A 17363-nucleotide genomic window follows, 5' to 3' on the forward strand; every position below is an offset into this window, starting at 1 on the left:
TGGTTATTTTTTGAATTCACTTTCTTTCTCATCAATTCATAAAGGAAGAGTCTCATAACTTACTGAAATGTGATCAATAAAAATAGTACAATTCAGTTACCTTCAAAAGGTATGCATGATCTTTATAATCCGTTGTTACACTTTTAGAGTATATATGGTTCCCGTTTTATTTTTTATATTTTGTTTTAATTTGAAACAAAATAAATATTTTGTTATAGAGTGTTTTGAATAGTAATTCAAAACATATTTGATAATGTCTATTTATTCTAAGATTTTTGGAAGCAAAAAAATGAAAAACATGTTTAAAAAAAAATGTTACAAGTTTGAAAAATATAATAGTTAGTTTTAAAATGTAATTTAAGAGTTTTTTAAAAAATTGAAAAAAAAAAATTATTATCATCGTAAAAACACAAAATTAGTGTTTCAATTTTTTACCACTATTTACAAAACCTTTTAGTAGTGTGCAAAACAAAACAATTTTATTCAAATGAATTTTTTCTCTTGCTATAGTTACGGACAAAAATTGAAATACCAAAATAATAGCCTTACCAAACATACCTTGTCTTCTATATACTTTTAGACTATGTTTGGTACGGTGGGTTTGAAGGGAGAGGATGACATTGGTTATGAGGGAAAGTAAAGGAAAGGGAAAGGAAGGATAATTTTTATCTCATATCGTGTTTGGTTAATTATTGAATGTAAAAGAAAGGGAAGGATAATAATCATGTTTGGGAAAAGAAAGGGAAGGATAAGAAGGAGAATTATTTTTATAAATTTACTATTATGCCTTTATATATATATATATATATATATATATATATATATATATATATATATATATATTTGTCTCTAGAAAGGCCCATGGATCGGCCACCAGAAAATGAAAATTTTTTTTTAGGGCAAATCATTTCAGCCTCCATCTCTATTCTCGTTCTCAACTTTGAACTTGGCCTTTCTCTCTCTCTCTCTCTCTGCAATTGTAAACTACTACAAGAATCAGAAGTTTAAAACCCATATATTTTAGTTTATATATTTGTCTGCAAGAATCAAAAGTTCAAAACCCATATCAGCATCATTTCAGATTGTTCAAAAAATCAAAACCTAATTTCAGATTGTTTAAAAAATCAAATCCCAATTTCAGATTGTTCAAAAAATCAAAACCCATATCGATCTTTCAGTTTCCATCACCCGCTGTTCCAATTCGGGTTCTCCGTTCGCAAGCTTTAGCTGCTGGCCCTCTTTCTCTCAACTCTCAAGCTTCCCCCCTCTCTTTCTCTGCAACTGCTAAATCAACTAATCAAGGTCTGTAATTCTTGTTTTGCAAACTAAATTCACATGTAACTAAGGGCAAATTTGGCATCAGAAATCACACACCAAACCTCTCCTTCCCTTTCCTTTCATTTCCTCAATTTTTGGGAGGTTAAAAAATTTACTGTTGAAGCCTTGTATTAACCCTCCAAACCCTTCCCTTTCTTCCCTTTCCTTCCAACAATTTCATCCTAATACAAATTTTTAATCTCCCTCCATCACTTTCCCTTCCCTTTCTTCCCTTTTCTATTGCACCAAACTAACCGTTAAGTCCTTTCGTAATTGTAGCCCCACATAGTCTTTACTTTCGTTTATAATTTGGTAGAAGGATATTTTGATTTGTGGGCCCAATTTGTACCTTTGCAAAATTTATAAAACAATTTTAAAATCATTTTGTTTATAACATTAATCATATATTTACCTTGAGAAAAATTCAAAAATGAGAAATATAAGATCTAAATAAATAATCAAAAAATAACGATGACTTTGGATATGTTAAGTTCTCATTGTATGGCTTAAATAAGACTGAAATTACACAAGAAGCCCTTAACAACTATATATATATATATATATATATATATATATATATATATATATATATATCAAAATAAAATAAAATAAAATTTTAAAGTACATTTTTATCTGTACAAAATAGTTTCTATATACTTTGTCGCTAGCATTTGATTAGACCATAAAGTTGGAGAATACATCCATTTGTCCACAAATACACTTTTCAGAGATATACACCTATAACGACGCATCAAAATCAAATCGTCCCGCCTTATCACTTGGGCTGCAGCCCAGCCCAGGCCGGTCCCAACCCAAACTCAACCCGAAGTCGAGTTGGGTTGGGCTGACCTGATGTCAACCCAGACCTGGACTCCCAAGTAACCGAAGCCCAATAATTTCAGGCCAGACGGGCTAACCCATTCAACCTTTTTTTTTTTTTTTTGGGTTAGGTCGACTCGATGTCAACCCAGACCTGGACTCCCAAGTAACCCAAGCCCAATAATTTCAAGCCAGACGGGCTAACCCATTCAACCTCTTTCTTCTTCTTCTTCTTCTTTTTTTTTTTTTTTTTTTTTCACACGTTTTAAAACATTAATTTTTTATGCTTCCGAGTAACACAATTCGTCCAAAAAGGCCTGCTCTTAAGCTTCACACGCGAATTTGCAATTTGGGAGCAAATTCGCACAAAATCCGCGAATCAATTTTTGCAATTCGCGAATTTGTTTTCCCAATTCGCGATTTCTATTTATATAGCTAAATTTGTTAGAGTCCAGTGATATGGAACACCTATATTACTATATATATGCATTTATTACATACACTATTACTCAAAATATACATTAATTACTTAAATTTCAGTGTGCCCCAACTTTATGGCGTTGCTATACTACCATATATATATATATATATATATATATATATATATATATTAATTATACATGTTTTAAAATATGTTATTAAAAAACTTCCCAATTAAAAAATATTACAAATAAATCACGCATCTATTAATAAGAAAAATTAGCTTAGTTATTAGATATATATCATTAATGGAATAAATGATTTAAATAAATAAAATATATAAAAATATATATGTCATGACATGATATAATTTTATTTAAACCTAATATATAGACGCTCTCAAGATGCCTCCTGCTCTAAAAAATTTTAGACTTTGACGCTTTCGCACTCTCGCTTTTGCTCCCGCTCTATGTGACTTAGCTTTCAACTTTAATTTTATTTTTATTAATGCAACAAAAATAAAAATTATCTTATTTTGTTTTAGTTATAAAAATAAAAATAAAAATAAAAATAAAAATTTCTTTTTATTTGTTATTAAATAAACTTTTATTTTAAAAATTTTCCAAAAAAATCCTAAAACAAATTATACAAGCCGCCGGAGCTAGGGGTGGGCCAACTGTGGCCATGCCCCAAACTTTCTAAATTTTTTTATATATACCCTTAAATATTAATTAATTTGCCCCTAAAATTCAGTAAAAATTACTTTGCCCCTAAAATTCAGTAAAAATTTCAAACCCATTGTGTCTCCTTAAAATTTAGTAATTTTTCAAATTGGACTCTTTTAAATATATTTTTTAAAGTTCAAATTTAAGAATTTTTATAATTAATGTATAAATTTTTTTAACTTTAATTATATAGTACAAACCCGACCCCCAACCCCAGGCTTCTGGCTCCACCCTGCACCGGAGATCAAACCAAAAAGATTTTGAACGAAAGGTAAGAGAGAGAAAAGCCGTACAACGTTGGAATCAAACACGTCTTTCTTTCTTGGTACATTAAAATGGCTTCTTCAATATTCATGATGTTGGTGAAGGAAACATGGAAGTTTTTTCGGGCATGGTTAGATTGCAACTCATGTAAAGAAGCTTGGCCGGATTTAAATTAGAAAAATAAATAAATAAATAATACAAAGTTTTCCAGCCCTAAAAATGGATTGAAACATTTGCATACAGTAATGTAACTAGGATTAACCTTGTCAATTTTATCCAAATGCTGTAAAGGTAGTTTTGGCTGCTTTTTCATTGTCATGATTTAATTGGAATCAAACAAGTTGCAAAAAAATAGGGAAACCAATATGTTCCTTGATAACCATTACTCTCTCCATTCGGGTTTACATATGTAGACATATATATCAAAGACCAAATCTGTTTATTTAGGATTGCAATCAATTATATATATATATATATATATGAAATTTTATATTAAGAACAACTATGGAGTGTAAGGTTTTCATAAAACGATGCACACTACCAATAGTTTGATAAGATCATTCAACGGCTGAGATTTGGAAGGTGCAAAAAAAAATTAAGATTATATTCGGGTTTCGGGTCGAACTTGAGACCAATCCGAATTTTGCTGGGTTTTGAAAAAACCCAACCTGTATTGGACCCAAATTTGTGAATCTAAAAAGCCTAGTCCCAAAAATTTCAGGTTCGGTTCGGATTGGGTCGTGTTGCCTGCCCAAGTTGCACCCTATTTACCATTATCATTTTCCCCTTAGGTTTGATTCTATGGATCTCGGTGCTCTTTGTTGAATAGCAGCATTTCTATCATCTATCAACATCGGCAGGAAAGGCCCCCCTTTTATTAACCGATGCAAAACTCAAAATCGAATAATTTCTTGAATTTGGTGTGTTCCTTTCCCTGCTTGGTGAGTGCTACAGGAGCTTTGAATTTTAATTGAGAGGTCAAATTCCCTTAAACTGTTTGAATGGATTATGCTTTTTTTGTTTTATTCTCCAATTAATCTATGCTTTTTGCTTCAAAGTTACCGTATATCTCTTTTGTTTAGTTGGTAGCTCTTCAAGCTTTTCTAGCTAGCTTTGCAGTTGTGCACTTGTTTGGGGTAGACTCTTGGATGCATAAGGACTATGCTTTTTGCTATTGCCATTGCTCTTATCTTCTGCAATCATGTGGTTACTTGGAAGCAGGTGGTGATGAAAGCCATTTACGCGATGTCTCTCTGCTTATGCACTGTTGATATGTGGCTCAATGCTTATACAAGAATTTTTCTCTGGAGTTTAACTGCCTCGATCTCCTTTGTTTTACTACAAGTTTTATGTAATATTTTCCGTATTTTTCTGTTCTAGGTTCAGTCCTTGGTATACTATAGCTGACTGGAGTTCACTTTGGTTCCATTTAAATAATTTGTCTGGAGTTCACTTTAAATAATTTGTTGATTTCTACTATAGCTGGAGCAAAACCTCTACTTACACCGTTATTCAGGAAGGTACAGGAACACCCAAAAAGATGGTTATAAAAGGGACCTGATGAATGAGAGCATACTTTTCATCCAAGGCAGTCAGTAGATTGATGCCAAACCTCAGACACTCTTAAGTGCACAGATAAACCACCAGTTTGTATGAGCTCGACTTCAATTACGAAGACTTGGTGAAGATGTAGCACGGTGGGGAAAGCTGCTAGAGGTAGTGGGAGATGCTATTCATGGTGCTGGAAGAGGTGGTAAGGCTACGAGAGATGCTGTTGATGGTGCTTGGAGAGTTGTGTGACATGGCTAGACTGGGAGAGGTACTAATGAAGGTGTCGGGAGAACTGTAATAGGTATAGGTATGGTTGGGAGAACGGTAATAGGTATGGCTGGGAGAGATCGATGCTATTGATTTTGGACTTGCAATGGATAGGATCTTTTGCTTACAATCCCCTCACAAGTACCAAATGAAAAATAATAATAATAATAATAATAATAAATTGATAAGAGTAAGTGATCCTGAAACTGATAAAAAAGTTTGAGAGCAATCACTTTATATAAAAAAAATATGAAAGTAGATACATAAACACATAAGGGGTCATTGCGTAAATTCTTCTGAAGTATAAAAATTTACACACATATATATATCTATGGAATTTTTATACATAAGTGGGGTATGAACTTATTGAGCCATATCGAATTTATGATGAAGTCAAAGTTTTGAATTTAAAAAAAAGAGTAGTGGTACTCATATCCAACATTTGCAGTGAATTGTCTAATTTAAAAATTTTTAATTGACTATTTATACCAAATACAACTAAATAGAGGGCTCCACTTTATTATTTGTTATATAATTGACCAATTAAAAGAGTATGTCTAGTAATTCACTGTAACTATTCGGTGCACGAATCATTTTCATTTAAAAAAAAAAAAAAAAAAAAAATTAGGTGGACATGAAATTTTCCTATTTCTATTGAACCAAATTACCTTACTAACCTATTTCTTTTATTCACTCACACAAATTCCATAACCCCCTTTTTGCCCCCAAAATATACCATGATTACCATCCCACCATACACTCTCTCTCTCTCTCTCTCTCTCTCTCTCTCTCTCTCTACGAACCAAAGACCACAAACCATGGAGGTCTCGTGTAATACCCTAATTTTAAAAAATAGTCTCGGTATTTGTTTATTTGTTTTAATTGTAATTTTTATTATTTGTTTAATTATTTACCTATTTGATTATGTGTTTAATTGAATTAATTGTTTAAATGTCAATTGTGTGCTTATATGGTTTATGTGAATTAAATTGTTTTAACCGATGTGCTTGCTTTTGATCGATATTTGTAAAATGCGTGCGCGTGAGTATTTAGCTAATGACAATATATATATATATATATATATATATATATATATATATATTGAAAAAAAAAGAGAGAAATTATTTGACAGGGTTTTTTTTATTTTTTCCCGAAAAGAAATGTTAATTGTAACTTTTTGGGGAAAAAAAAATCATATAGAGCCCTATCCATCACCAAACTGAACTTTCTATAACTGATTTTGCTTGGGTTTGGTAAAGGTTGTGATCTAAGCTGAAGCTATGATTATTCATGAGGAACGATAAATAATAACTTAGAATATGTAGATGGTTTTGCTTTTTATATTGTGTTGACGAACTACAACAAAGCCCAAATTTAGGGTCCAAATTGGGCCAGACTTTCAAGCCTATAAAGAGACTTTTCTATAGGTTGTTCAAATCAACAAGTAAAAGAGAAAAAAATCACTACAAAACAATATGCTAAATCAATGGTAGTATGAGAAATATAAATACTTAAACCAATATAAGAACTAAAATACTATTTAACAATATTTTCATTGAATGTAGTTGTAGGTATTTGTATTTTGAAAAAAGAAAAAAAAAACTATGTACATGTTACGTAAGTGTAAAAAGAATAATTTTAAAAAGTAGGAAAGAAAAAAAAAAAAAAAGAAAAAGAAAAATGTGAACTTTGAAAGGGAAAAAAAAAAAAAAAAAAAAAAAAAAAATAGAGTTTGGTTCAAAAACAAAAATTTAAATTTTTTTACCTTTATTAAGGAAATCAAAAAATTTGAAAAAAAATAATAATAATAAAAACTAAGAGATAACTTTAGAAATTTAAAATTTTGGGGACATTATATAGAAATTAACTATATATTGCAGTTGGCGGAGCCAGGCCAGGGGAGGGCTCCACCTGGGTCGGAAGTCAAAAAAATAAATAATAAAAATTGAGTATTTTTATTTGAAAAGAGAGCGCAAATATAAGTTATATATAACTTTACCACAATTCTAGCTACTAATAATTTTCCTTATCAATCATTTTTTCCAAAAAAAAATTGAACTGAATATAATATCTAATAATTTAGAGAAAAAAAATAGAAAAACAAAACTCCGCCAGCAGAGATTTTCCTCCGGAATCAACGCATGGTTTTGTCTTGGACTTCAAGTTTCGTTTTAGAAAAAGTTTCCGTTTTCAACATGAACTCCCCTGCGACCCTTCACACACAACCCTAACCCTAACCTAACCTTACTGCAGAAGCTATTCTGATAAACTCCGCAAATTCTTCGTTGCACATCAATTGACAATGATTGCAAACCATCTACTATCAGTCTCAGGTAATCAGGTTCTGCAGGTGGAAAAATTCAAGGCCATGGAGATTTATCAGAAATGTTTTAAATTTAGGACCATCCCTCAAACTACTAAACTGGAACTTTCCTACTCAAAAGAAAAGGAGAAGAAAAAGAGAAGTAAACTCGTGGGTTGAATTGCTTAAATTGTACAACCCTAAGGGGATAGCGTAATGGCAAAGACCCTCACTATACATCCTGGAGGTCGAAAGTTCAAATCCGGACATTGAAATTGCCTCTTGTAGTGTTAACTTTCTGATCAGATTTCCTCTAAAATTATAGATTATGCAGTTGCCACAGTACAAAAGTGCAAGATCGATATTCCTCCTAGCTAGGTGCAAACAATTCCTTAATTAGGGGCTATGCTTGCAAACATAGTCCGAACTTTACTTAATCCGTGTGGGGGTGCCGGTCCCGTGGATTACTCAAGGCAAAGCCCTGGGAGCCCCGGACAACCCGTTATCCAAAAAAAAAAAAAAAACCAGTACCAAAGTGCAATCCTTGAATAACTAAGAACTTTCCAGATTAATAGCTTATGAAATGAACCAAATGAACCCCTTCTTTAATAGTATTCTTTCTTATATGTCCATTTTTTTCTACAACTATATATAAAAATGAAATTCCTTGATGATGATCAAGTCTTTACAGAAAATTATGGAGGGACAATATGCTATTGAATGTTGACTGTATGCTAGTACTATCTTTCAATAATATACACAAACAAGTTATTTATGTTATAATGTATAGAATCAGATATCAACTGAGAAATGTTTCTGTTTTTTGTTGGTCTGCTTCATTTGGATGGTTTTATTTTCTTTGCTATAATTTTGATTTCAAAAAAGTTAAAAGAACTTACAAAAATCTATGGTATCAGATATCAACTCAGGAAACTAGTGAACCAATAAAAGAGAAAGCAACAGATTTGAAGTAACTTTTGTGGAGGCTAAAAAGCCTCCCCTACTATTGTGTTCTTTGAAAGAACTTTTCTAGATTCATAGCACAAGAAGTGAACTCCTTATCTAAATTAGTAATAGACTTTCTTGTGTGCCCCACTTTTCTGAAAGTTGAAACAGACAACTATAGCATTTTATAAAAAACTCTCTTCTTTTTTTTTTTTTTTTGTTTTTTCACCTAAAGAAGAACTCTTTAATGATAATGCTCTTACAGAAAAATATGAAAGGACAATTGCAGGGACTTTTTTTTTTGATACATTTTGTCTTTAAAGCCTGTGCATTCATAAGAGCCAGGTACTAAAAAATTACCTTCACTATTTAAGTATCTACTTTAGGAAAATTTTGCCTTTGTTGGTGGGATAAAACTGAGTTTTAAAATTTAATTTTAGTCTTTAAATAGCTACTTTAATAGGTAGATAATGCAGTGTTAACAAAGGGTCTTGTAGCCCTGTGGTATCTCTTCTACCATTCGGATGGCGTTTTGGTTGGTGCCCATGGGACGAAGGCTGAAAGGACTACCAGTGTTATATATATATATACAAGATATCTATGGCGTTTTGGTTGGTGCGCATGGGACGATGCCTTGTTAGCGGGCATGGATTCAGTCCATTTCACTGTTGGTGCATTCCATCCTGTCCAAATTTGCATTGCCCAACTTCTGCCACGTCACTCCCTTCTAAACCATGGTTAACCCAAAAAAAAAAAAAAAAAAAAGGTTAATTACAATAACACCCCCTGAGGTTTACTATAATGACAGCTATATACAAGTTGGGCCATTTTTTAATGATGACACCCCCTTAAGTTTGATAAATTTAACAAAGACACCCCAGTGGTCCTTACACATGGTGAATTGACATTATTGTCCTTTGACACATTCAATTACCAATTTATCGGCCAATACCATTCTTTATTATTGACCAAAATACCTTACTAACCCTACTCATACTAATACACCAAAAACCAAACCAACAGCCACCATGACTAGTTCCACGCCTACCACCACCATTTCACTACCGTACCATAGCCCCTTATGTATAAAGCTCAATTTCATCGAAAGCTTTTTATTGTTTCAATTGGGTTCACTCTATACCATTCATCTCATCTCCTCCACTATTAACAAACCCACAATCCAAACAACCCCCCAAACCCAATTTCAGAATTTTTGCCACCTATGCCACCGGCGAGGGCAAAAAGATTGTTGTTGAGACACCCACAACCTTTGGCTGCAAAATTTTGATGGAAACATTCACAGTTGATAAGATCGGTCGGGATGAGAGAAGATTGGTTCACTTGGAACTTCTTCAAGTCTTTCTCTTAGGCTCCAGCGACGGTGACGACCAAAGTGATCATATTGAACTTCGGCGAAGGTGGCTAGCAGCAGTGATGTGATTCTGGTGTCGGCTGGGGTTATGTGTGTGTGTTGTAGGTATCACGAGGAGAGAAGAAGGTGAAGGCAACAGTGTCAAGGATCTATACTAGAGGTTGGAGGTGTCGATGGCGACGGAGAAGAGATTGTAGCCGTTCGATAGCTGGGTTGCGATTACGTTCTCGAGTTCTTGCACGCAATTATTGGTGGTGGAGGAGAAGTGATGGCGAAGGCTACGAAATTGAGAAATAGTGGAGATATAAGGAGGGAGATGATGGCAGTGATTGTGGTTAAGAGATGGCGGTGACGGCTGTGGTTGGGGAGATGGTGGTAGAGAATGTGGTTGGGGAGAGGCGGTGACGACGGATCAAGAGGCGGTGACAGCGGATTAAGAGGTGGCGATTGCGGATTAAGATAGTGGCGGCGGATGCGGATGGGGCAGTGACAAAGGTGGAGGAAGGAGGCGGTAAGATTGTTAAAACGGAAAGAGATGGTGGATGTTGCAGTGGAGAAAGAGATGGTGGGTGGCAACGGTGCTCAACCGCAGGTGGGTGGCAATGGTGGTTATATATATATATGTGTGTGTGTGATGGTGCTAATGTAATAGTATATATATATAAGGGCAAATTTGACTTTTCATGAGTTTTAATATTTTACCATAAAATAAATTAAAATTTAAAGGGCAAAGTAGTCTTTTCAAAAGTTTTAAAGACTTGTTTGGATTAAAATTTTCACAGGTGTCTTTGTTCAAAAAACACCTAAATTATATATGATTGTCAATATGTCAAATCTCCCATTGTAATTAACCCCAAAAAAAATCCCAAAAGCTGCATTACATTTTGCCAAATTTTGAAGCCATCATCGAAAAATTTCAGAAAGCCCTAATTCTAATTCAATTCTTTGCCAACTGTTCATTTCCCCCTAAAATTGACCCACTGTTTCAAATTGAAAATTTTAGGGCTTGATCCATCTCTTCACAGTCCTTGCTGTGTCACTCTCCTTCCTATTCACCTCTCCTTCAAATCGGTTTTTCTATATTTCCTTAGCCCTTATTTTTCTTATTACAACTCAAGAGTCTAGTATCTCTCTTATTAGACTCCAAAAAGCGTTATGTTCTTCCAATTAGAAGAGTCATGCCCCTCTACCCTTTGCTCGTTTCACAATCCCAACCTCTGACATCATCGGCATCGGTAAGCTCTTCAATGGCTAATAATACCACCATACATTCAGTTTCTTTGTGAACTCCGAGAGACTGATTTTCTTTCATTTTCTCTGCGGTTTTTTTTTTATTTATTATTATTTTTTTTGGGAAATTCAATCCAAGGAGGTTGACTATGGCGACTCAATCTGCTGCTCCTCCAAGCCAGAAGGACGAAAATACCCAAAACCCAGGTCAATTTTCTATTCCTTTCTCTTGTCATGGGTTCCAATTTTATCTTCCAGGGTAGCTCTCGTCATTGACTGAAATTTCTACTCTAATACTCTGTTTGGTTTCTGGGAAAGACGCAAAATGTAAAAGCACGAAGTTGGTTTTCCGGAGAAAATGAAAAACTCGAATCAACTGAGCCAAACAGTCCTCTTATTTCCAAATAATGAACGAAGTGAACTCCAGTATTCTAATTTTCTGGATTTCTCTGCAATGGAATGGAATTTTTGCCTTTATTTAGTTTATTTTAAGCGGTATAAAATATGCAAAAACGAGTTTTCTACTTTATAGTTTGGGGTTGATCATTTCATGATTTGGGTATTTTTCCCGTGAAAGTGATGTATTTATACGGCCTACTGTTGTTGAAATTCCACAATTTTGCACAAATTGCATCATTTTCCTGGAGTTTTTAATAGGAGCAGTGAGGTAGTTGGATTTTGATAGAGACAGCAATGCTGATGAAAATAATTTTAGGAGTTGATCAGTTCATTATTAAATATAATTTTATCAAGAAATTGATTGAGATTGGTAAGCTTAGCTGAAAACTGATCCATTTATTTATTTAAACTGAGCATTTCTCTCCAAATGATGGTGCAAATCACTTAGCCAGAGAAAAGAAAAAGGATTTTTAAATTTCTTCCAAACTTAGGAGGGAAGGTTTTTAGTTGCCTTACTCTTGGAGTCTTGGTCATCTGTAAATCAATACTCCGTGTGAAGTTTGGAGGCCTGCATGGAGCCAGTAATCAACTAATGCACTACCTGATTGAATGGTCTTCCCATTATATTATATGGACCTTAGTCAATCCAAAAACTTGTTAGTGAAGCCAAACGTGGTTATGCAACCAATTTCTGTTTCTTATTTCAGATGTTAATCATGTTATATAAGCTGTCGTTTCTGTTATTACTCTTTCAATATATTTGCTTGGCTTTTTACATTGATGTGTATATTCTGGAATGTTCTAATACTCTTTTTATGATTTTGTAATGAATATTGTATATTTTACCGGCATTACTATTTGATGACTTCCATCGTCAAGTCACCATGCTTTTCAATTAGGAATGTTTCTATTCAGGCAAGAAGATTTCTTGGTCATTTGTCCGCCTGTCGTATAATTCGTACCAAATTCAAATTTTTTTGTTTCTTCTGCTACAGCTCTTTTTTATTGCTACTTAGAGTCGTGAATGAATTGTTGAAGATGGTTGACCGTTTAAGCTACAAAAGAAGTAGTTTTATGAATAATTCACTACCTCTACTATTTCAGATTGTTAATGCTCTTTCTTAACAGCTTCAGAAGTTGTACAGCCAACAATTGAGGAGCAGCATGATGCAAAGGCAGAGGCTACGGAAGACAACTTGACTACATCTGTGTTTGTGGACTCAGAACCAATACGCAAAGAACAAGTGCAAAATGCTGTAATGTTTCTTTCACACCCAAAAGTAAGGGGATCACCGATCATCTATAGACGATCTTTCCATGAGAGAAAAGGCCTCACTAAGGAGGAGATTGATGAAGCTGTCCGTATTGTTCCTGTAAGCAAGTCTTTCTTTTGGTTTTTCGCATTCGTTTATAAACCCACACCATCGAATCATCATAGACGTGTTCAGAATTTTCTAGTGTGCATATGTGCGTGTTTGTGGGATTGACATTTAATGTTTCTTACAGGATCCAACCCTGGCTGTTTCAAATGTGCAGCCAGCTGCACAAAATCAAGGTAATAAATATTATGTTAGATGGGATTTTCTGTTGGTGTAAATGGTTCAATGGCTTTTGGATTTGGCCAAAGTTTGGTTGTTCCTCGCATTGATAATATTTACATCAGTTTAAGCTGTTAGAGTAACTGGTTATTGACAATTCCTATCTGCCGTCATATTGACAATAGATGGGCAGTTGAAGTCATCATCAAATAGGGTTTTCTTTCTTTGAGATTTTAGTCATATTAACATTCTTTTCTTTGAGGAAACGGCTTTGGAGGAAGAAACTCAAGAGAGCCGCTTCGCGATGCCAGAAAATTATTGAGCCATTGTTACCTTCTGCAAGTGATGATATCAATTGTGATGGTGAAAATAATCATGTCAAAAATGAACCACCAGATGTTCGATGAAATGCCACTGAGGAATCTGAGACTGTGAGCGACAGTGGAGGTAAGGCTTTTGACAATGTCATACCATTGAACATGTCTTCTGTTTTTATAAGTTGAAAAACAATCAGGCAAAGCATTTGAGTGTTTGAAATGCGAAAGAGTGGACATCGGAATTTGTTAGAGCTGTTTGATTAAACTCATATCTAAGTAAGCAGCTCATTGGCAGTTGCAGGGCAACAAAAATTCTTTTCTTTTAGGGTTTTCTTTCTTTGAGATTTTAGTCATATTAACATTCTTTTCTTTTATTGTTTTTAGATTCTGCTCCCAAAATGAACGCTTTTGGATGTGTTCCCATCGTACATTTCGATCTGGTCTATTTCTTTCCATTAGCAAAACTTGAAGAACAGGTATGGAAAAAAAAAAAACTGGACATGATGAATATATGTGTGAGAGAGAAATAACTATAATATTTGGTGTATTTGGATTGTTCACTCAACTTTTTTGTTATTTTAGATTATTTGGTACTGTTGCATGTCTTCCTTTGTTGGTGATTGGGATTTAGAGTCCAAGTTTTTGTTGAATTGTTCATATTGTTGCATGTTGGGGATTTTTTGTGTTTTGTGTGCGACTGTGTTGTTGGTTGCTTAATTATTCTCTGGCTAAAATTGCTATTGAATCCCCTTATAAATAAATTAGAAAACAAAAAATATAACAATTTTGCTGTGTTTGGTTAGGTTGCTAAAAAGTTGTTATGGACAGATTTGAAATCTAGAATTTGTGGTGTCTCCCCTAATCCTAGTGAGTTCCAAGTGTTCAAGATGAGAGTTCATGTTTTGATTTTCAATAAATAAAAAGCAGTTTGATGAGATCATGATGCAATATAATATAAGTATTATTTTAATTGAATGTTTTTTTTTTTTTTAATAAGTTTAGAGTTTGTAATTTCTTTTTTATGATAAGGAAGATGTTAGCAACTCTCATCCTGTTGAGTTTAAATTGTGGATTCCAAGATATATTGCTTTTTTATTTGTGGAATCTTCTTATTTAGAATGAATAAAAATTGGAAGGGTTTCAAAATATTGTGTTCTGAAATCCCATAAAAATAGTCAGATTTCATGAAATTGAAAATTTACTTTTAAGTTTCGTCTACTCTATTTTACTAACTTAAATTCCTACTGATTCTGAATACACAAATGAATTTTATTTCAAATTTTATCCAGTTTCATTTATTAGTGGTATCTCACTAGTTGTCAAATACTTTACAAATTAGAACCCCTAATTTCATTGACATATAGTCAAAAGGAATTTTCTGGACAAAGATTGGTATTAGTTTCCTACTCCTCAGATTCTTATTGGTCCTACACAGTTTTCATGTCTTGTTTGCTTCAAGACCTTCAACAAATATAAAGCATGCAGGTAATTTAAGTTTCAGCACATGAACCGAAAAAATATCTAGAGCTTTTCTTTGCCATTTTTATCTCCTCTCTACTTTTACTTTTCTTTTGAGATAGCTTCTTAATTTGCTCTTCCAGATTTCAAGCTTGTATCAATCATATATCTCGACCTTTCATTGCTCTCTTGATCAAGCTTTATTTTTTAAGAGGAAAGTTATAATTGATGAATCAGATGGATATCTTAATATTATTATTATTTTACTTTTGGGATTTTAATTGTTATATATGTACCTTAATTTTTGTGTGGTTTCCGTTTCTATTTGATGGAGCTAGTATATATCTTGCATGGTATTCATACTTTTTTGATATTAAGTGCACACACAAACACACTCACAAGTCACAACTGCAGATCTTATTTAAATTTTAATTACACAATTGTGATGGATAAATAGTTGATAATGTATTGGTACTACAACATAACATGTGTCATTTTTCTTTGTCACTAATGTTTACTAATTTCACTAAGTCTCAGTGCTGTCCTAAGACTGAAACCTTCAGTTCTTCACAAAATCCTTTTTTAGCTGCTTTGATTCATTAGAATTTCTTCAAGGTCAACTCATTAACAAAGAATAAAAAAAGTTACTATGTTATATCACAGTAAATTGAATTCTATTTTCATTCCCAGAATTCTACTCTCCCACTAGCCACATAAACTCTTCCAATTTCAGAAGCTAAATCCCAGTTAAAAGGCTTTTCCGAATACCATGAGCCTTATTTTATAGAAGAAACCTTTTATTACATAAGCTTGTCCTGCTACAAAAGCTAATCTCCATGCTGGCTTTGACATCTTCATATAAAGATGTTGCTTCCATTGTCCGTTGAAGGAAAGCTCAGAAGAATATCTTGATCTATTGCTTATAAGAGCCTCTCCCAGGGGTCATTAGGCTATCAAAAGCTGGTTTGCTGTTGTGTTTCCTGTATGGGGAAATAATGGAGTTTGTTGATTCAGATTATTAGTTGTTCAAGTTGAAGTTGCACTTATTAAAGAGCTAGAAAAAAGAAAGTTTGAAGATGCAAGGGTCGTGCTTGTTGAATTTCCTTGGCCGATGTGAAAACTTCTCGTACATTTGGATGGGTTCACTTCTTTGGTGTGGTAGTGTTCACTACTTTTGTGAAAACTTCTTTTGGATGTATATACTTTTCTGAAAACTTCTTTGGCAGTTTTATTTATTATGGTTCTATTTACTTACTTTTGGTTGCCTAAATCTATTACACTTCATTCGGATGGTATTTGCCATACATGGTACTTGTTTTATTTATAAATAAACAGGTTAAATTTAGAGGAAAGAAGAAAAGCCCAAAAAAAAAAAAAATCTAGGTAATCACCAGTGTTCATTAAATGAGCGCTGGTGATGACTAAATACTAGCGTTCTCTAATAAGCGTTGGTAATGACTTATTACCAGCGCTCATTTATGAGCGCTAGTAATGATTTATTTCCAGCGCTCGTAAATGAGCGCTGATAATTACTTAATGCCGGTGCTCGTGTAATGAGCGCCGGTGAAAGCCATAACTGTTGTAGTGGTTGAGTACTAATGTCTCTCTTAATGCTTGCTTACAAGGCTTATTTTATAATATGTTTCTGAATGTCAAGTTTAAATTCTATAAAGTTATACACCTTCGTATGTCAAGTTTAAATGCAGGTTTTATATTCTAAATTTATTGTTTATCACACCCATAAATATTTCTCAGCAACTAATCATACTATGATTTTTCAAACAAAACATAGTCTCAATTGTCCAGAAAATACATTTTTTTCTTACACGTTAGTAAATGAATTTGCAGGGTTATGTGACAATGTACCTCAATGATTGTCAACGCACAGCTTTCTATGAAGGCATGGGCTCAACACGAAAGAACTAGGGGAACCTGTCTATGTTGTATAATTTTTGTTTCAACATTGTTACATTAGCATGAATTTTAGTTATAGATTACTTTTCACTATACATATACACTTTGAAGATATATAATATGGTTTATTTTACATGTAATCTTTCTTATTGGAAATTGTTAAGATGACAAGTGTGTAACTTGAACTTTAAAGCTGCCACTCTATCCACATATAGTTGTAAGATTCCAAATTTTGCTTATTCACCTCCAATTTCTTGAACTATCAATTCACCTTCAATTTCTTGAACTATCAACCAAATGCAGATTTAAAGAATATTATATTCACATATATTTTTTTTTCAGACTCTACCGCTAAAATTTTCTTGCTGAAAGAAAAGTGTGAGATGCAATGGTGCTCCAAAATATTGGCAGGGTGAAAAGAACAATATTTGTAGAGATGATTGATATAGCAAGTGAAGATATGGACTCCAAAATATATCAACTAAAGTTAGGCATGATCGACCATAACCCATTCCCTTTGCATGA

General features: G+C 33.4%; 1 protein-coding gene across 4 annotated transcripts; it reads left to right on the forward strand.

The window, feature by feature from the left end:
• Positions 1-10843: 10843 nt before the first annotated feature.
• Positions 10844-16933, forward strand: LOC132299639 (peroxisomal membrane protein PEX14-like). 4 transcript variants are annotated; one of them, XM_059796392.1, is made up of 7 exons: positions 10844-11217; positions 11352-11419; positions 12740-12984; positions 13118-13166; positions 13412-13596; positions 13851-13942; positions 16773-16933. In XM_059796392.1, the coding sequence occupies exons 2-5, from the start codon at positions 11362-11364 to the stop codon at positions 13582-13584; spliced, it is 525 nt and encodes a 174-aa protein (XP_059652375.1). In that variant the 5' UTR covers positions 10844-11217; positions 11352-11361; the 3' UTR covers positions 13585-13596; positions 13851-13942; positions 16773-16933. The 4 variants fall into 4 exon arrangements, with proteins under 4 accessions (XP_059652375.1, XP_059652389.1, XP_059652382.1 ...); XM_059796406.1 differs by having other exon boundaries at positions 12746-12984; XM_059796399.1 differs by having other exon boundaries at positions 11355-11419.
• The last annotated feature ends 430 nt before the right edge of the window (positions 16934-17363 follow it).

This window comes from Cornus florida, unplaced genomic scaffold (assembly GCF_030987335.1).
Source record: "Cornus florida cultivar Cherokee Brave unplaced genomic scaffold, ASM3098733v1 CherokeeBrave_3.0.0_Hap2_Chr01, whole genome shotgun sequence".
Lineage (NCBI taxonomy): Eukaryota > Viridiplantae > Streptophyta > Magnoliopsida > Cornales > Cornaceae > Cornus > Cornus florida.